The sequence below is a fragment of the Leuresthes tenuis genome, unplaced genomic scaffold (assembly GCF_036924035.1).
Source record: "Leuresthes tenuis unplaced genomic scaffold, fLeuTen1.0.hap1 SCAF_24, whole genome shotgun sequence".
Classification (NCBI taxonomy): Eukaryota; Metazoa; Chordata; class Actinopteri; order Atheriniformes; family Atherinopsidae; genus Leuresthes; species Leuresthes tenuis.
The window spans coordinates 8808316-8829920 of NW_027325378.1; the positions used below are offsets into that span (position 1 = coordinate 8808316).

At 38.8% G+C, this 21605-nt stretch overlaps 1 protein-coding gene across 2 annotated transcripts in view; it reads left to right on the forward strand.

Annotated features, from left to right (window-relative positions):
• Positions 1-21605, forward strand: part of LOC140284516 (uncharacterized) — a 102542-nt gene that overhangs the window by 33217 nt on the left and 47720 nt on the right. The window contains exons 1-19 of one of the 2 annotated variants that reach the window (XM_072378382.1): positions 3244-4112; positions 7440-7747; positions 8508-8579; positions 11653-11754; positions 11925-12035; positions 12276-12386; positions 12493-12603; positions 13908-14018; positions 14129-14242; positions 14454-14564; positions 14693-14803; positions 15837-15947; positions 16142-16252; positions 17743-17853; positions 17950-18060; positions 20042-20152; positions 20809-20916; positions 21152-21262; positions 21350-21460. In XM_072378382.1, the coding sequence (XP_072234483.1) occupies positions 4088-4112; positions 7440-7747; positions 8508-8579; positions 11653-11754; positions 11925-12035; positions 12276-12386; positions 12493-12603; positions 13908-14018; positions 14129-14242; positions 14454-14564; positions 14693-14803; positions 15837-15947; positions 16142-16252; positions 17743-17853; positions 17950-18060; positions 20042-20152; positions 20809-20916; positions 21152-21262; positions 21350-21460 (2172 nt within the window). In that variant the 5' untranslated portion in view covers positions 3244-4087. Of the gene's footprint in view, positions 1-3243; positions 4113-7439; positions 7748-8507; positions 8580-11652; positions 11755-11924; positions 12036-12275; positions 12387-12492; positions 12604-13907; positions 14019-14128; positions 14243-14453; positions 14565-14692; positions 14804-15836; positions 15948-16141; positions 16253-17742; positions 17854-17949; positions 18061-20041; positions 20153-20808; positions 20917-21151; positions 21263-21349; positions 21461-21605 lie in introns of those variants that run through there. The other variant, XM_072378383.1, reaches the window with a different exon arrangement.

The window sequence follows — 21605 nt, forward strand, 5'->3', positions numbered from 1 at the left end:
CAAGTGGATTGTAGCAGTGAATAGATTATGTTTTCTTTTAAATGTCTCTTTTTATTTAGTGTTCTCCCTCTTCTCTCATATTTTTCCAACTCCTTTTGTCTTTTCTCAGCTTGTCTGTCTCCTACTCTCCTCCTCTCATTCCTCCTCTGTTTACCTGAGCGGGTGATCACATTATTCCACGGCATTAACACACCACCGATTCTCTAACCTCATTTACTCTGCTGTAATTAAGACACACACTTCACCTCTTGCTCAAACAGTGTGACATTCAGCAGCCCACGCACTTCTACTTTATTACTCAGCTCTTTTAAAGGTTGACCTGGTGGCTGTGGCGAAGGAGGAGGGTAGTATTGTAGGAGGAAGATGTAAGGGAGGTTGAAGAGGAGGAATGAGAGAAGAAATGAGCCTTGCATACTTTTTGAGTGAACACACATATTTGTTTCTGATGTTGCTGCTGATGTCACACACAGCTGACAGTTATTTACCTTTTATTTTCCTTTTGTTGAGGCTGTAGATCCATGTTTATAGTCTAAGTTATGTCCTGACCTCAGGATTTTGGGTACTATTTTACTGTTTATATGGTACAGCTTAAAGTTTGTCACTTATCAAGCATTTCTTCTCGTAAGAGTATCAGAACTGTATACTACAAGTAATAGCTAACCTCTCAAACTGGACATCCAAATTGCTTCCCACATGTCATGCTACCTTCATGCTAAGAGAGTGAGTCTGTGTCTGGAGAAGTATCTTGAGATCAGATGTAGGATGGATGGTTTGATGGTTGCTTTAGAGGTGAAGAGGCAGCTGAGGCATAAGGCAAAGCTCTGAACTATGAGAAATGACTGAAAGATAAAGAATGAACAGTGGTTGGGCTTACTCCAGTCTGAGTACAGCTGCATCACAGCAAACAAACTGATTACAACACATTGAAATGACAAAATTGTGCATTTGAAAATCTTTCTTGTTCTGCTTGAGAAAAACCTCTGATCTCTCAGATATTGTCTGGGTTTTAATTCTAAAGTGCAGTGTGTCAGTCTGAGAGGAATTTGGTGTGTTACATCTGTTGTGGTTGGCAGTGAAGCTGGTTCTTATAGGGATGAGATCACAGGGATTTCTCCCAGGAAAAGCTTTGTTTCAGAATTCAATAACAAAATCTGAAGGGAGACGAAGAGAAAGCTGCTTGATAGTGAAACGGCTTAATCTCTTTTCTGCAACTACCTAAAAAAAACAGCATCTCCCTGTTTCAAGAGGCTTCGCAGATGTGCTTCAGAGGGGTGTTAACTGTGACTCTGGGTGACACTGGCAGGACCTGAATAATTATTTTTCAATGAATAAATCGGGATTTATCTCGATTTCATGTCATGTGACAGCTGCCATAGTAGATGTTTTTGTATGGCTATTGCTTGATGTGGGGAAAATTGATCAATTTGCTTGTTTACATGCAGATATTGTGGCTTTAAAGTGTAAAGAACGTAAGAAACCTGGTTTTTCATCATCTTGGTTACCAATTCATACAGTTTTTATTTTCTTTTTTCTTTTCTTTTTTTGGTTAAAACAAAAGCAGTCTAATACAAATGTCTTAATTTTGAAGTTTGTAATGTTAGATTTTTATCAATAGTGTTTTTTGAGAGTGTTGATTTAGTTTTATGGTTACTTTGAAGGCCATTATTTCTATGTAGTTAATGTGTTTGATCAGTTTATGAGTCGAGTTCAGTTTTGGCTGCTTAAATTCTGATAAATTATAACAAGAAGAGAAGTAAAAATACAGATTATGCTCTTTTTTATTAATCTTAGTAGCGACTAGCGCTTTTTTTTCATGAATTTTTGATTACTTTGCATAGATTACCATGGCAACACCTGCTGATCACATCACCTGTTTTGTTCAGTTTCTATTTGAATCGGCAACAAAAATTGATTTGATCTGGCCAAATGTTGGACAATGTCAACCTCATTGATATTTTTGAGTTTAAATGGATGAACTTTAAAGTTCAAGAGCTCCGGTGTGCAGCCACCCCTTTAGAAATAAACACCCAGAGTTGTTATTGTTCAGTTGAGTTCTGGAGCTTGTTAATCCTACTTTTTTTCAACGTTTTCATTGAATGTCACACTTATTATTTGATTTGTCTTTCTTTGTTCGAGATCTGTGTGCTACATTATGCAGATGATGCTGAGTTACTGGTGATAAGTGAATCCTTTGTTGTTGTGTCAAGCTGGGATTTGGTAGCAGATGGTGGTTTGGCTCAAACACACTCAGATCTGCTCTGGTCGCTATTTATCAGGTCGATGTCCTGTTTACCTCAACAGCCATCTGACACCAAGATCCCACTGCCAGACGACCCGCTGCCTTTTAGATTCAGACTATAGTGGAATATTAAAGTGATCCATTACAGAGAGAAATAAGAAAACATTTTTAGAATTTTTCAAATTTGAGTGAATATCCATTCTTTGGATATTCATGATTATGGAAGGCACACAAACTCAGAGCCTTTTGATGCTGGTATAAATTGGAGGGCATTTACAGTGTTTGTCTGTTTGACACTTTATCTGCTTATTAGATGTTTTTGTTGAATCCCAAATAAACTAAATGGAAAAGAAGAATATCAAACTGATAATTCTGACTGATATCAGCCAAAGACACTTTCTTCACCAGCGAAGGAACTTTTTAATTCACACTTCCCTTTCATGCAGGGATTTGTCTGTTCCTAATATAGAGCTGCCTGAGAGCCTGAAGGTCAGACATCCAGGACTGACTTTTAGCTGTGTCCCCATTCACAGAGATGTCTCCAGATTCTGTTAATCTTTTTATGTTGTTATCTTCTGAAGATGAGGGAATATTCAAAGTCCAAGGAACATTTTCCGGAAATTGCTTTACAATTTGTAGATGAATTTTTGTCGCAAATTGCTGAACCTCCACCTTTCTTTACTTCTGAGAGACTTTACCTCTCTAAGGTGCTCTTTTAATACACAGTCACGTTACTGACCTGTTGCCAATTAACCTAATTACTTGCAACACGTTCCTCCAGCTGTTTGGTTTTTTTCAACGATTACTTAGTTTTCCAGACTTTTGTTGCCCAATCCCAACTTTTCTGAGACGTATTGCTGTCATCAGATTCAAGATGAGCTGAAGATGTTTTTTTTCACGAAGTAGCAAAATATTGTTCTCTACGTTCTATTGTGATTTTGCACTCTTAATTATATTTAACTTTTGCATACAACTTTAAAAATTTTTTTTTTTTTTAACTGAGGTTGTAATAATATGCAATTTCAATGTCATCTGACAGATTAAAATGTTGAAGATTCAGTTAGTAGGGCGATGGGACATCTGGTGGCATAGATTTCAGACTGCGACCAAATTAAGGCTCCACTTGACCCTCAGTGTTAATGAAAAAGCTCGGTGGCCATAAAAATGGTGGAAGTCTCTCTTTAGAGCAAGTTTTTGATTTTACCCTTTTGGGCTTATATAGTTTCTCCACATGGAGTGGTGAGGCAGGTAACCCACACTTTTGGTTTAAATGGCTCCCGCTAAGGTAATGAAAATACGATTCTTACTTTCATGCAATTCCTTTGTTTTTTGCTGCCCCTAAATGATAATCAAATCAGTTACTGCAGTTTCTCCACTGAAAGCAACATGTACATTCCTTATAGGAAATAAAAACTCACATTCAGCGCCTTAGTCTATGCACACTTTATCAAACACATGCGCTGTACCCATAACTGGCACTGTGATTTAGATGAAGGGCACGGTGGAGATAGGGTCTTGAGTAGAGGGCTAAATGTAGAAGTCAAAAGTGATAAGAGGTGCCCAATGAACTGACATTTAGTCATAGATGAGGCAGAGCAGTCACATACAAGTTGAAGTCAGTGGTTAAAAAGAAGCTCAAAGTCGACAAACAGAAAGAGACAGAACAGTGAAACTAAAGCAACCTGACCAACCTGAGATAAAGTTTGAGAAAATACTGAGGAAACAGAGGGATCACAACTGAGAAGGAGGTGAAAATACTGATAAGTACTCAAGAGTGAGAGATATCACATACGGACAGGAAACTGCAAGGCTGACCCAAACAGAGAAAGCCAAAGGAGAAACCTGAACATGGAGAGACAACCACAGGCTGAAGGTGAGTACAACACTGAGTTCTAGGGAAACAATCCTTTAAATGTTTGGGGAGAAGCTGAAAAGTACTCAAACTATGACCTTGAGGAACCTCAAAAGGAATCCAACAGAGTGACTGAAGCTGAGGAGGTGACCTTGACGTGAGGAAGAACACATTTTGTGTTTGATAGAGCCGTCTGCAGTCTGAAAATGACCGGTTGAAGGTCCACCGAAGGATTCTGACTCTGGACTGATTGGGTTTTAAGAAGCAGGAAAGTTGATGAGTGACAGCCCACAGTTGAGTTGCTTTCTGATTAACCGAACTACGGATTCATGAGAGTGGGGAACTCTTGTTTCATTCCAATTTAAATTAGTCTTATTAGTACAGTCCAGATTTACTCTGGGGTGAAGACTGGTCCACTCTTGGGTGCCTGGTTATTTTTTAAAATGAGGGAAGAAACCTTGAAAGATGTATAATTAGCAGAGCATCTAGGGGCCTTCCCTTTGAAAGAATAAAAAAGTTTCCCGCATTTGTTTTCACACTCATTGGACTTTGTAACAAATAGCCACCTGTGGCATTTAATGGACTGTATATAACACTTTCTAGGCTTGTTGAACACCCAAAGCATTTCACACTTCAGCCCACGTTCACACAGATCTTCTTCATCTAAACTTTTTTTTTTTTTTAAGCTTTTCCCCCTCATACACTCACTCACATGAATATATCAAGGGCAACCTGGAGTTCAGTATCATGCCCAAGGACACTTTGGACAGGGATTGAACTAACAACCCCCTAATTTTCTGATTGGCAGAGGACTGCTCCATCTCCCGAGCTACAGCCGCCCACTGAAAGCTTAGTTGGAATAAGTGGGCCATGCAGGTTCATTCAGCATACTCTAGCTTATCTTTTCCTCTGTTCTATTTTTAGTCAGTGAACACAGCTAAATGTAACGTTTTTTCCATCTAAACAATTTACTCCTGTGGTTACTGACAGACTTGACAGCAAAAGGATCTTGTGTGGAATTGCACTTAAAATGATGATGCATTTGCTGCCCCTTATTCTGTTGCTCAGACATGCACAGACCCAGCTATAGCTATTTAAATCATTAAGTAAGATGAGTAAAGTGAAGACCAGAAACTGTGTGATGGTAACGTTTTTCATTATCTTTTTTGTATGGAGCCTTGAAAATGTAGGAACTTTGCAACTTTTTGAACATGTTTCTGTATCCTGTAAAATGCAGGTATGTTCAGAATATAATAATATATGATATAATAACAATTTTGTGGCCCAGAGAGCAGATCATTTTACAATTTTTGAGCATGCACTGTAAGCAAAATCTGAGCTGATGACCTCAGAATCCCACTGTTTCTGTAGAAATCCTTCATAAATAAAGGGTGAGCAGCTCTGGACATTGTGTGTCTATCTCTGGATCTTCATGAGATTTTCAAATGAGCTTTTTTCTGTGAAAGCACATCTATTCTATGCTGGTTTGGATGCTTTTTAAATCAGTTTTATCTGTTAAGTTATGACTTTTAACCACGGCAACAGGAAACTTTGTTATCACGTTGGAGAAGTTGACTGAGCTTTTCAAAGCCCAAGTAAGAAGTCAAATCCCGGAAAGGTGGAGGTGTTAAGAATGCAGAGCTGAAATAAAACAAAGAAACAAAGAGGAAGTTTTATTATTTCTTCTATTGGTCATCATGGGAAGTGGGACATCACTGATGGATAAAATGGATGAGCTTGGAGAGATGTCAAGGATACAGTTGGAACATTAGGAAGGCAATTTATTGGTTTCATCAAGACCTGGCTGTAGGAACAACTCTTAACACCTCTCTGCTCATTTGTCAGACTTTATGGGCAGACAGGGAGTGTAGGATCAGCGGTGGCAGTGGCGGAGGAGGGATTACGGTGCTTGATGGCGTGGTCCTGTATGTGTCCCTGGAGCAACATCTCCTACACCCCCAGTGTTGGGCTGTAGATTTCTGTCCATGTGTTGCCAGCTAATTAAATCAAGTTACAAAAACAACACCCGAATCCATTGATGGGGATCTCCAGTGATTTCCACATCTCTCTCTGCTACCCTTCAACTTAGTAAATGTTTGTCATATCATTTTCATTTAATTTTATTTAGTTATCTACCTATAGCAACAGCTATAGGTAGATATATTTAACAATGATATTAAACTGCAGCAATATAATTTCTCTTCAGTGTCAATGCAAGTTCATTAACAGTTCAGAAACTGGATAATCTGGTGTGTGATGTGTTTCAGCTTGACTAACTGGAGGATTAAATGCTGTTTAAGTTACTGCAAGTTGCAACTAAATGCGCTGGAATAAGTACCGTAGATAACCTGAGCTCTGACCTGCACGTTTGTCGTTCCAATACGAGGACGGAAGTCTTTGTTTCTCTTTTTAACTGGGTTTTGGGTTGTAAATGTGTCTTTAACGGCCACAGCCACACTCAGGGTGATTTCAGCTCAGAATGTAAAACACAGATCCCGAAAGTAAGCACGACCTGACCAATGACACGTATTGCGGTGGCACCACAGAAACAGAGCCTATAGAAAGTCCACCAGCAGATTTGTTGTGTTGGACTAACGAAAACAAATGTAGGTAAAGTCCCAAAAAATCCACCCTTGGGGGTGAAGTAAAGATGGTGATGGTATAGAAAAAGAGCAAGAATTTATCACCAAGATAAACTGAACTCTGGTTTAGTTCTACAACTGAAATTTTGACAATTCCATTGTAGCATTGATAGTTTGAACTTTAATAGTGCAGCAACAACTAGTTCCTATGTAGAGATAAAGTGGTGCAGAAGAAATGGTCTGGGCAGTCGCATTTCTTTTCTCCTCTGAATGGATGAATTTCTGACCTTTTCATAGAATTACTGCCTTTGGTGGAATCGTCAGCTGGGTAACCAAACAGGCTGTTCTGACAAATAGACGTGAACTGAGCATGTCTGTTTTAATCTGCTGCAATCAGGGATGAAGCTTGTTGCTTTTGGTGGTCATTTTAAGACTGTTCCCTCCTTATAATGGAGTATAGATTATTTCACATATCTCTGTGTGAAGAGGTTGCTTTTGAATGAAAGCAGTAGCAAAGAAGACTTGGCAAAAAGATTGTAAAAACACTTCTAGCACTTAATCCAACTCAACACTCAGCAACTGTCTATTTCTATCTTTCACTTTTCTCCTCTGCTCCTTTTTTGTTCACTGTAGTAGTCTCTATTTTTTATTTGTATTAAATAGCCTTTTTGTTATGATGAATAGTGTTTAGGAAGTGTTGCACAATATATAAAAGTTTTGATTATTGATAAACTGTAGCTAAACTTAAAATGTTCTTTTACCTCAGAGGTGATCAGTTTAGAGGAAGAGGAGAGTCTTGCTGCTCCGGCACTGGATGGAGGGCTGGAAGAGGTTATGGTGGTGGAGGGAAAGAGAGAGAACTTTTTTCAGGAGACAACAGAAACGTCTGTGACGACTGTGACCACAGCTGTTTACTCAGCTGCTGGGAGGACTGAAGTGGAGGAGAAGGTGGAGGCTGAAAGTGACAAAGCAACATCAGAGGAGAAGACGGAGAAGGGAGATGATGAAGATGAGATGGAGGAAGAAAATGAGGAGACTAAAGTAAAGAGGCTGTTGGGACCTTGGGAGTCAGAGGTAAGACTGTAGAAGTTTCACTAGAGTTGATAAGAAACAATAATCAGATAACTGGAAGCATGAGTTGAGATTAAAGGTGGATAAACCCATTCAGATTCTGTGCTTTAATTATACTTTCTGGAAACTCAAGAAGTGAGAAAGGTTTGAAAAATGTGAGTTTATTTAAAATTTTTCTCACCATTTCTATTGTAAAGGCACTCTGTGACAAATCAGATCTTTCGAACTAAATATTGAGCAGACTGAAATTGTTTTCCTGTGTTAAATGTGTTAACATTAGTCCAATTAAATCAAATACGAGCTGCTGATCCTCAACTTACTTAAGAAACAGAGTCAGCAGGAGCTCATACTGTAGTTTGGCTATACTTTGTCCTGAATAATTTCCCTGTTTTCCACTGTAAAGCACAATGTTCTCAAATATCTTTGAGGATTTTGATTTTCTTTGATGAAATCTGCTAAGAGGCAGATTTACTTCCTCTCAGCTCTGACTGTGCATGGTCATGTTGACCTTGGCACGGGGCATCGCCTGGCACTGCAGGTTTTTGTGAAGGCTGAGAGAGGATTATTGGAACTACAAATGAAAATGCACCATTATTAGCCTTTGATAGTGGGATTTTTGGGACTGAATCCGGCCTGTTGAGAGATGCATGGGATTAAAGTGTGAATGAGGGAAGTTTCTCCTGGTTAACACATTGTTACTCAGCACATAACGGTTTAAATCCATTCTGGCCAAACTTTGGCTGTGGTGTGTGTTTGTTTTCAGGCCTCTTCAGATGTAAAGCCTCCATTGCCAGACCCAGCCTTTAACAGGAGATGCAGCTTGATCGTCAGTGATGTGAGTTCCTTATTTCAATAGCTCCATGACCACGTAAACGATGATGTTTGGTGGATGTAATGTTGTCATCTTAAAGCTAACATCTACTGGTTATCATAAAAACAAACATTTATTAAGGAATCAAAACGACTTTGTGATAATACCTGTTGGGACATGAAAGTGTGAAACCATTTCATTCTAAATCCTTTCAAAGTTCGTCAATACAAAATTATGTAAAAATAATCAACCAAAAAATTTTGCTGGCCCAACACGCTGACCTGAGATAAGAGGAATCCATCCTGCGGGAAGCATGGAAGTCTGAAAATATCAGATTTAAAGGCTATACTCATTAGCTTTAAGATCTATCGTATGATCCCCGAGGAATATTTCAGAAAAAGTCAGTAGAATTGTCTTCACACATGAACACCAGAGATATTCTGGAGTTTTAGGCAACAATTCAGTTCAGACTTTCTACACAGTTGCAGATCACACAAGCACTTCCCAGCTGGAGATGTCTGGATACTTGTTATCACAGCTGGAAATATTATGGAGGGCACAGATGAGGCGAGACATGGCACAAACATGCCCTGTTTTGTTGAAATCTGTTAAGAATAGTGGATGAGGCTGCTGATGACTGTCATTTTTTTTTGTTGAAATAGTCATCACGAACATACAGTCAGCAGAAAGAGGTTTGGAGGAGAACTCTTACCAGCATGCACACACATAAATAGGGATGATGGCACGAAGTAGAGAACGCTTAAATCTACTGTAATCCAAGAAACTACTGAATCCAAACCCAAATACAACAAAACCCACAAACCAAAAAACAGCTACAGTCTCAGAAAATCCTTATCAGTTTACAATCTATCAATAGTTGCAGATGTATTTCATCATATTGAAGCATTCAATGGACCAACTGTCAAACGTCTTATACTACTGTTCATGAAGCCGAGATGCAAATGATGCCAGCTTTGTGTGAGAATGATGTATACAGTAACCTCTGCTGCAGCTTCCCTTTAAACCACGTCTTGATGTGAACTCTTGGATACATTTGACAGGAATATGTGATCCTCTTTTCCACCTCTTCCACTATGAAGTGAAGGCAGCGTTGCCATTGGTAACGTCCCAAAGATCCAGTGGCATATACTCAAATCAAATCTGCTCTTTGACTTCTGCGGTAGCTTTTTAGAGCAAATATCTCAGGGTAAACTCATGGATATGAGCGAATGTTGTAGGAAGTAGGTGGGCGAGATATTGATTCCCTGGTGTGAGTCAAACATGCCAACTTGTTTATAACACCGGAATGACTCATCAGCTACAGTGGAGGCAAGTCAACCCTTTTCATAGAATCATCTTCACTTCTGCCTCCAGCTGCTGCTGCTCTGCTGCGTGGCTGTACATCATATCTGAGGAAAGCTGTCTTCAAACATCAGTTATAATAATCACATGCTGAGAGAGAATTCTGTGCTTCACTTTAAGGAGTTTCACACAGAAAGACTCCAAAATTTGACTTCTTTCTAAAGAATCTTCTTCACTCCTCATGTGAGTAGGTGTGAAGAGTCTGAATTATCTTTCTGGACTTACTTTCATGTGTCGGTCCAAATATTTTTACTGAAGCTCTGCACTAATCAAAATCCTGAAGGCGATATTACCATAGACCATAGACCATAGATTACTGTTACCATAGCAACGTTACCACTCTAAAGATGTGCTTGTGGCATTCTCAACGGAAGAAACTCTCTTTGATATAAAATAGAATAAATACTTTTTATTTTTTAAAATGTTATGAGACAGCTTCACATGCTTGCTCATCTGTAGCCAATAAACCTGAATTTGGTACCATTAAGTATTTAGTGTTTCATGCTCATGCTGGTTTCCTCTCAGAGTTTGTGTTCCACAGCATGCCAAGTAGCTTAACTAACCAGTCACTCTGAACCAAACACTTAGCAAAGCATGTTTACATATTGCTAAAAAAACCCATATCTATTGTGTTATGCATACATTGTGTTCTGTATACATGTTTACACTCATCTAAACTCAAGTGAGCCCAGGCCTCTTTAAAGTGCTGCTGTATGAAGTAATCCATCACATTCACATTCATCAAACAAATGATTTTATTAAAGGCACAAACCAACAGTGCTGCTGAGCATTGCATCCAAAAGAGCCCAAAGTTTACATCTATCTATTTTCTGTGGTTATCTGGGTCCACATTTCTCAGGCAGGAGTCTGAGCAGGGATAGAGCTCCTTTTGGAAAACACTGGGGCGTTCCCAACTCAACTGTGAGATGTTTCCAGTCTCTTGTAAATGCCCCTTGGCATCCTTCTGGTGAGACATGTCAGAAACACCCCCATTGGGAGTCATTCAGAAGGCATCCTGACCAGCTCAATCTACTGGAGGAGCCCACTTAATGAAGCCAGCAGGACCACATCATCCACCAAAAGCAGAGATGCAACAATAAGCTGACCAAACTCAAACCTCTGCTTCTTGTTTGCACCTGAAGTTTGTACATACAATCTGTGAACAGAAATACAAATAAACAAATGGAAATGTGGAAATGTAAATCTAAAAAACAATTTTTAGCTTTTTAATTTATTTTCACTTTTTTATTTATTTATTTTTTCTATTTTGCTGTTTTCTTTTGACTATTTAATCTTTATTAATTTTTTTGTTTAACTTAATTTCTCACTACTTTTATTTGCCATTTCTCTGCTTTGTTATCTCTGTTGCCTTTGCGTTTGTTTTGAGGTTTGAGCATAAGTTATCGGATTTATGATTCTTTATGATCTGTGTTTGACGTGTGAGGTCCAATGTGTTTATGAACACATATGAGGGGGAAAATACACAGATATCTTTATTTCTGACAGGGCTTTATCTAGTGTACTTTAACTACGATCTGATTACAGGATAGCAGATATTAAAAAAGATTTGACTTTATGCAGCAGAGCCTGACAGGACAGCCTCTTTATGAGCCTGCAGAGAACTCTGAATAACAGAGTAGTCTCTGCAGTCACACAGCAGGCTTCACAAGGATGAAGCCGAAGTGCCGCAGAAGTTCAGCTCATAACACTCACTCATATCTCCTCCTCCCTGCAGGTCAAGTATAAGGAGGACTTTGAGAAGATGAAGGGTCAGAGTCTGTTTGTTCCTGGAGCTGAACTCATCCACTCCAAGAACATCAGCTCTGTCATATCTGAGGTCTGAACACAGACATGACCATACTTCAGTAACTCTGAGGACACTCATGTTATAAGAAGTTATGACAAAAAAGAAATATTCTCCCTTACATGGTCTGAAATGTCTCATCACGTTGACACATCCTCTCATATCTTTTAATAATTTTTTGCTCTGATGTGTGACTGTTTCAGTCGAAGTACAAGGAGGACGGGAAGAAGGAGGCCTCAGTGTCTCTGTACTCCATCCTGCCCGAGACTTCTGAGACACAACATGCCAAAGAGGCTTCAGAGCTGCGAAGTGAGGTACACTTCGGCACACTGAGATTTGATTGACTTATGTACCTGTGCTGCACAGAGAATGTCCATATCAGAAGAGCCAAAAGACCCAGAGATAGCAGTCACACTGAACATAAGGTTAACATTGTAAAGATGTGAGCTAGAATTTAGAGTTTAGAGCTCTAATTGCTGGTTCTAAAGCTTAGCCTCTGAAATAGTAGACTGTTATAGATTATCAAACTGTTTTCCTTGTTATATGTTTTGCAGATTAAATACAGAGAAAATGTGAAAACGGAGATGTCCTCCTCTCTTTATTCTCTGCTGCCAGAAACCACAGAGACACAGTTTGTCAAAGAACTGACCGAGTTACTGAGCGAGGTCAGACTTAGCGATGGATAAATAGAAGTTTATTGATATTTTTTTATTGAATTTGTCCAAACTTATTAAAAGTTTATTCCTTGAATGGCTTGTCTCTACCCCTCAGAACAAGTACAAAGAGGAAGGAAAGAAGGAGATGAGCAGCAGTTTGTACTCTCAGCTCCCTGAAACCACCGAAACGCAGCTGGCGAAGACTGTCCACGAGTTTCAGAGCGAAGTACTTAAACATGATAATTATTCTGAGTTTATAAAAGCGCTGTTTCAACATATTTCATCATTCAAGTCCTCTCTGGCCATCAGCTCCAAGTTTATTTAATGCAAGAGCTTTTGCATTTTATTAAGCTACAGGTCTGGTTGAAAAGCAAACAGAATTTTCTTTTTTTTTTTTAAGATTTACAGTACTGCTCAGAAGGCTTGAACCTTCTTTCTGTTTCCTTCCAAGCAGCAAGACTTTCTTGTAATCTTTGAAATTGGTCTGGAGCAATGGTTCTCCAGGCTTTCAGAAGGTCTTTCAAAGTTTTTCCTTGGACATTGACTGCTTTTTCACTCGTTTTCAGTCCAGTTCTTGTACATTTGTACAGAAAATAGTATTTTTGTTGCAACAAGGTGATTCCCAAAGAGCTATTAGCTGAAAACTTGGCATATCTCAGCATGATGTGCAGTGTATCCTTAAAACATTTGAGGAAATTGAACAAGTGGAGGACAAAAGAAGTAGTGTCAGGCCTAAAAAACTATCTACAGCAGAGGAACAGCATCTGAAAGTGATGTCCTTAAGAAAGAGGAAAAAATCCAGCAAAGACCTGACACAGGACCTGAGAGATGCATCTGGACCTTCACCTGATCCATCTACTGTTGGCCCAAGCCTCATCAGAAATGGTCTCCATGGAAGGGTGGCTGCCAAGAAGCCATTCTTAAGGAAGGGAAACAGGGAGAAAAGGCTGAGCTATGCCAAATGACACAAGAAGTGGACTGAAAATCAGTGGCAACAGGTCTTATGGAGGGATGAATCATCCCAGAGCCCGGACCTCAACATTATTGAAGCAGTGTGGGATCATCTTGAGAGAGACCGGAACAAAAGGCCACCAACATCCAAAGAAGAGCTTTGGGATGTCCTTCAAGAGGCCTGGAGAACTATTCCTGAAGACTCCTTAAAGAAATGACAGAAAGCTTATCTCAGAGGGTTCAGGCTGTGTTGAAGGGGCTCAGACCAAATATTGACTTTCAAGCTCCTTAGAATTGTACAAACTCTGTTTTTACCATATATACTGTATTTACATTCATGCTTGACCAGTTTTCAATAGATCACTGCAACTTTTTCCTGTTCTGCTGACAATATTAAAATAAATGACGTATGGCTGACGGACTGTAGCTTTCGAGAACGAAATTAACTGTGACGCCACGTGTTACACTGCTTACTATGAGTCTGTGCTTAATTAATCATGACTTACATGCTTGTTTCTTATTAAGAACAGGTTAACTGAAATAAACTAGTGGAGCTGATCTGACCTGTTTCTGCCGCAGAAAAAGTACAAAGAAGACGGGAAGAGAAAGGCCTCAATCTCCCTGTACTCCCAACTTCCAGACACTCCAGAAATACAACACGCTCTGGAGGTGTCGCAGCTCCAGAGTGAGGTATTCACACACAAACCTCGGATGAGGACTTTTCCAGCTCTCATTCATGTGAATCTAATAATTTTTGCATGATACATCTGATGTCAGGACGTCTCTCATCTCTCCTCCAGGTGAATTATCGAGCAAAGGTTCTGGGCAAAGGAATCCCATCCTCTCTTTACTCTCAGCTTCCCGACACCGCAGAGATCCAATTCGCCAGAGAGATGACCGAGCTGCAGAGTGAGGTACAGCACCGACACACAGATTTCAGTCTTCAACACTAATTCCTGAATCAGGATTGAACAAATGTATAAAATATTAATTTTGATTTGATTGGCTTCCCTGAATCAGCTGGTTGAGTTTAATACATCCAGACAAATCACTTTTAGTAGCTCTGGGCTAACAGCAGACATTCACCGTAATGCTGACGGATGATTTTGTTTGCTCTTCTCTCAGAGTAAGTACAAAGAGGGCGGCAGGAAGAGCCTTTCCCAAAGTTTCTACTCTCAGCTTCCAGAAACTTCAGAGACTCAGTTTGCTAAAACAGTTGCTGAGCTGCAGAGCGAGGTGAGACATGCTCACAGGAAACAAACCAGACCACCACACACATTAGAAATGTAAATAAACTTGTGCACATACTTTATATGTTAAAAGTGTTTTACACATTTGATATTAAGAAGTGTGTTTGTTTTTAGATGCGATACAAAGAATCTGGGAAGAAAGGCGTGAACTCGTGTCTGTACTCTCTTCTCCCAGAGACTTTAGAGACAGCTCATGCCAAGGAAGTGTCTGAGCTCTGCAGTGAGGTGCAGCAACTATCACAGAACACAAAAAACATGAACACCTAGTTTTACTGTGACACAATCAGATTTACATGGCATGTTCAGATACAAACATTGTTCTACAGCTTACAACAGAAGACAGCAGAGTGAATAGTGATTTTGCTCCATCTACTGTATGATAAGATGATGTCAACAATATTTTTAGATTTCATCAAGATGCCCGACAGGCATCACCTTACAGTACTGTAAACAGTCTATCTCAACAGGAGTGCTCAACACCTACAGGAACATTCTGCTATTTATATACCTGGGCCTTACATTCACATGGTTTTGGGTTCAAATATTTAAGAAAATGTATGAAATGGGTTTGATATTGAGCGGGAATACTTGAATCAGACACAGAAAAATTAATACAATGTTTTGAGCATCAAAGTAAAACATGCTCAAGGCTGTATTCTGGCATGAACTGACATGTACAGAGGTTAATATAACCTCTTCAGCAAGTAGAAAAGAAAACTACATCCTCTTCTAGTGATAAGGTTTTATGCGTCAGGACATCATTCAAATAATCTGGTCCTTACCAGGCCTAAAAATGATGTAAATACAACCTGAGATGAACAACAACACATTACAAATTACACTGTGTCATTATTTGTTGAACAAAAATAAGACAAAAAGCAAAAATAATGTGTGAAAAACTAAGTGACCTTTAGCAGTGTACTGTTATGTATTTTTCTAATTTGACATTCATGAACTTTAACATTTAACATGCTAACTGAGGCTTGTAGAGTCTGAGATGTAGCTCTTGGGGTTTTTCTCTCAGCATGGCACAGCAGTTGAAGGCTCCACTGTTGATTGGGTTGGGACAACTATTGTTATTCTAAAGCTGCTCTGTTGGAGGATTTCTTCTCGTACTTGACCTGCAGAATTCACCTTGGTCTGAATGTTGACTGTACATGATAACGTCTTTTAGCAGCACAACAAACAAAAGTTTTTCCAAGAAACTGTTTAATCCTCTGTCTGGATGTTCTTTGAGTTTTATATTGTATTGTTGCAGGTGAAGTATAAAGAGGACGGTAAGAAAGAGATGAGCATCAATCTGTACTCTCTGCTGCCTGAGACCATCGACACGCAGCATGCCAAAGAGGTTTCAAACCTGCAGAGTGAGGTATTCTCAAAGTTTTAAAGCTAGCCGTGATCCAATTTAATAATACATAGGAGAAAGTCTGTTGCTATTCAGAACTGCCATTTGCCAGTTGTAACACGCTTTTATTGGATTGCTATTGTTGAGTTTCTCTTTATTTTCAGTTTTAAAACTGAAACTGAGTTAGCTGTAGTGCATTGATCCACTCATACCTGCAGGTAAAATATAAAGAAGGTCTGAAGCAGAAGATTCAGAGCAGTTTATACCATCAGCTGCCGGAGACCACGGAGACACAGCTGGCCAAACAGCTGTCTGAGCTGCAGAGTGAGGTACAGTCATTTTACCCTCAATGCTGTTTTTTTCTCTTCTCAGCTCTCACTCAGACTGAATTATTAATAGTTAGTTTATTGGTTTTGAGTGGAAAAACAAAGATGAAAAGAGAGAACTTAAAGTTTTTTCCCACACAGTCACAGTGGCAGTGCAGCAGCAGTGAACTGCAGGCATTAATATTCTGTAGAGTGACTCCCATCAGCTCAGTTAATCATTTAAAGTTTCATTAAAAATGACACTGAATAAGTAGCAAGATTGGACACAGAGTCCTCTGAAAAACTGCAACAATTACTATCTTCAGTTTCCAAACCATTAGAAAGTGTCATGAAAAGGAAGCTGATGGAACACAATGGGAAACATGACTCTATCTTAAATTCCTGAAGAATTTTCTAAATACCGTGGGGTTGGTCTCTGAAGAACCTGAAAGTCATTTCTTTGAACTTGTGTCTGTCAAATATAAACATTTAAAACAATTAACAAATTACAGATTTAAGGGTTTTTCCTTTGTAGAACATTTCCAAATCTTGACAATGACAAAACCACACACAGCAACTTTGACCAGGAAGGGAAGAAAAAACTATAAGCCAATGTCATTGTGTGCTGTATTAATTATTATTAATAAACTGATTTGTTCTTGTCACACCTAATTGCTAAATTCAATCTTTATTTATTTATATATTTTAATATAGTTAATCATTTTCATTCTTGTGGGCCAAGTTTTCCAAGCCTTAAGACTTTTAAATGAGAGTGAAGAAGGACCAAAATAGGTTTTATGCCCAGCTGGTTTACAGCCTTCATGAACTCTTCCCTTTGTTGTGGCTTCTGTTGCTAAATTTTAAATTAATTTGACTAATCATCTTTGGGGCCATTGGCATGTTTAAAATGTATTTTTATAAATGAAAAATGTATAAAATGATTCAAACTTAATCAATTATGCTTCTGTATTTTACAGTGATGCCATTTAATTGGCTTTTGATATAACACTTTTGTATGATGGGTCACAGGTTTCAAAAATCAGTCAGATGACTTAAACAGATTTGTCTGTTTTAGGAGAATTTAAATAATTGTTTAACATTAAACGTTTTGGCCCTTAGCTGTTGATTTAAGTTGCTCCTGGGTAGAAATGATACATTTCCTCTTAATTGGATTTGTGTTTTCAACTGTTTTCAAATTGCATAGATATTATTCAATATCAATTAATCATATGCACACAGCTGTACTGTTTTTTTATGGTTTTGCTTATGTGCTTTTAGGACATGTATCTCTAAATTAGATTTGGGGTTTTGACACCAGATTGAGTCACTGGAAGTTAAATACGTCTCATTTACACAAACAGGTATTTTAGTGAATCATTAATCATAATAAAAAACCCTGAAAACAATCAGACACTGCGGTTTGTTGTTCAATGTTCAGTGATCATTTAGACTTTGATCTCTGAACAGAAGCCATTCAGCTCCAATTGTTTGAGAACCTATTTTGTGTTGTGCAGGCCAAGTATAAAGAAGCAGGAAAGAAGGAGGTGAACAGCTGCCTCTACTCTCTGCTGCCTGCAACTTTGGAGACTCAACATGCCAAAGAGACGTCAGAACTGCTCAGTGAGGTCCGAGCGGCTTTTTTCTTATCAGTGCACTTGTGTTATTTTACAAAGTGAAATGTCTGGATGAAGATTATGTTTGTTTCCTTATGTAAATCTCAGGTCAAGTACAAAGAGAGCAGGAAGAAGGAGATGTCCAGCTCCCTTTACTCCACTCTTCCTGATACTTCAGAAACCAACTTTGCCAGAGAGATGACCGACGTGTTGAGCAAGGTACCAACACTGATGAACATCACGTCACCCATTTCACTTTGTCTGGGTAATCAGAGATATGTGAAAGTTGCCTCAGCTTGATTTAAAAAAACAAAACAAATTTGATGTATATTTGATGATATTCACCTGGGAGGACAAATGAGTTGCATTTCTTTGCTTTAGTTTGGGTCCTCCTATATGTGCCTTTGTGAGAGGTGAAAATGTGAGTCAGTGTGATTTTGGTCAATAAAAATAATGATAATTATTTTTCAGCAGAGGTATTCAAAATCCTGTTTTATTATTTCTGCATGCAGTCGTGCATCAAATGACTTCATTAGTTGTGGATATTTATCAGCTCCAGTCCTGGTCAGCGTTGATGGGAACTCAACAGAGGTGAACACACTCATTTTCTCTGAGGGTGTCGGGCTTTGGTCCAAAAGAGTGGCCACAGATCGCTTTATCTTTACAGAAACACATTTACCAACTGTAATGTCTGAGACAGAGGCTCTGAAACTGACAGAAACAACTAACTGACCAAAAGAGAAAAGATTTATTGGTTTTCACCATCTGCAAGATGGTAAGAAGGTAAGCAGTACGTGTTTGAAAGGGGTTCATGATTACTCAAGGGACTGCTCAAAAGCTCACAGGACAATCTTAAAATTACTAGGGACTTCTCAAGGTTTCCTTCCTGCCTACATTACTACTGCAGGACCCAAGACAGCACTGAGGTGGCACTTTTGAAATTAGCCAGTACTTTGAACATTTCTTTTTTTAAAGTAAAATATGAGCCTGTATGAATATAGATACTTTTACTTGTTGCAGAGACCCAGTTTAAGAGGTGATAGAATATTTGAGGTCGAAGCCCCTATACTCTTGAACGAGCTACCTGATGTGATCAGATCGGCAGAGTCAGTCTCTTCTTAAAACGTACTATCGGAGACCCTTTCTTGATGTTGTTTGATTTTTCTGAATTTGTTTTTATTGATGTATTGGTAAATTACCATACACTTTCATTACATTTTATATTATTGTACTGATTTTTTAATGTTGTGACATTGGTGCATGTAGTGCCATATAGATAAAGTGTATCAATATTATTTTTATCATTTTTCCACATGTCTGTGCATCGTAGTGGCTGCAGCAGAGAGACATTTTTCATTCTTCAACTAGTATGAATCACCTAATCCATCCTGTACCTCAGGCCTCAGTGCAAATGCAAGAGATCTAGGGCTGAAATAATATTTTAGCTCTTTGAAAAAAGCACCAAAGCATGGAACATGCTTGTTTTCGTCAAAATGAACTTCCCAGACATCAGGGGGGTTGACAACACTTTGGGAATAAGCCTGCACCTTTTTATTCTTATGACAGAAAAAGAAAGACTAGAAGTAGCACAAAAAAGCAGATACTCTAAAAACTGATCACAGTAAAGGCCCACAACATGACACATAACAGAATAAAAACAGTGATTAAATGACTCATATACCCTCTTATGTGATACAAATTATGGCCAACAGTAAGCTATCACTGTTAAGGACAGAAAAGGAGATAAAAATGAGTTCAGATTTATTAAACTCACTTTGTGTTTTGAATTTTAAAAAGTCTCCTTAGTGAATGCAGACAGCGTGTCTGCTGAGTGCAGCGTTACAGCTCATCGTTTCTGATGTTTCTTCCAGGAATTGGTCATCACAATTCTGATTATCTCCACAAAAAGAATGAAAGTGGTTATCTGAGTTGCAGCCATTTTAATTTGCATTTTAACGCTGTGGTGCAGATGCAGTGTGCACTGATGAGCCTTGGATCGCTGTCAACACTGATCTGTGAGGACACAAATATGTGTTCAACTCAACTGCAGAAAACAAGGAAACGACATTTATGAATAGGAAAAAAAGTAGATTTTTGTTAGATTCCATTAGGATTCGGTGCATATTTAAGACATTTAACATATTAATTGCTTAACTGAAAATTCAGAGAAGAAACTGTGTTTTTGTGACTTTTGTGACAGACTAAATACAAAGAGAACGGGCTGAAGAGTCTCTCTCAGAGTATCTACAGTCAGCTGCCAGAAACCGCTGAGATGCAGTTTGCCAAAAATGTCGCTGAGCTGCAGAGCGAGGTGAGAAACCTGTGGGGATAAAATGGTTTTAATCTGATGTGTTCTATCCTGCTGATGGAGAGAGAGCAGCGCTGAAAAATCAGCTGCTCCTCCTCATCCTCCAGTGGTGTCAAACGTTAAGACAAAAAAGGATTTCTAGTTTTGATGAATGTCTCTTCATACTGTAACAAACGCTCCACAAAAACTACTTTATCTGTTATACAACTCAGGGACAGCTGTTCAGTATTAAAGTGCAACCAAACAATATCACTTTATCAAGTCAATTAATGATAATTACAGCCACGAGACAGACCAACTTGTTTGAGGAGTCCAGCTGTGGTTTCATCATTTCTTGACAGATTCACTGACAGCTGACAAAAAAATTTAGCAGGTTCATATACAGAGACCATTTGATATACAATCATGTTAAAAAGACTTCAAAGGTTTAAGTTATCAGCACATAATAATATACTGTGTGTCATTATTTACTGAACAAAAACTGAGACAAAACAGTTAGTATTACAGTATTGATAGCAGTAGGTGCAGATTTGGAAAGCCACTTCAGTTTGTCACATTTTATTGAATGTTTTTTTTTTGGTTTAGATTAATTATCACCTAATTATTTTGGTCCTTGAAATCTCTTCAGGCAACAAGAACGATTTTTGTTTCAATTTCAGATGAAGTACAAGAAGGGAAAGAAATATGTGACCAGCTCTCTGTATTCCACTCTGCCTGAGACTCTGGAGACGCTGCACGCCAAGGAGGCTTCAGAGCTGCAGAGTGAGGTGAAAACCAATCCCGACAGTACACCTCATTTATGTAGCACCTGCCAGACATATTACTCAACTCTAACTGCTTTTCATACTGTAAATAAGGCATCTATGCCTTTTATGGAAAAAATAAAAATAAAAATAACAACAACAATAGGCCAAGTTGAACCCTCTACTCTGAATGCAGTGGGTTTTAGAAATATTCTGGCAAGCCCTGACACCTTATCAATACCTGTGTGTTCACGTTCAGCTGAAGTACAAGGCAGCCCTGAAGAAAGGTCTTTCCTGCAGTTTGTTCCATCAGCTGCCAGAGACTTTAGAGACAGCCCACGCTAAGGAAGCATCTGAGCTGTTCAGTGAGGTACCAGGAGAACCATGCAGAAATGATACGAGCATCAAGTACAGCAGCTTCAGTTGATTATTATTCACCATCCTGGTGCTTTTTCAGGTGAAGTATAAAGAGGATGGTAAGAAAGAGATGAATGTCAACCTGTACTCTCTGCTGCCGGAGACCATGGACACACAACATGCTAAAGAAGTGTCAGACCTGCAGAGTGAGGTACATTGACAAGTTATTTCTTGCTGATGCCATCATTTAAATAGACATGTCTGGTTCTCAAAACCGAATTTCTTAGAAGTTTTAGGATTTTTAATGGAGAGAAAATGCACTATTTACTTATTTTCTTGTTGTAGGCCAAGATTTA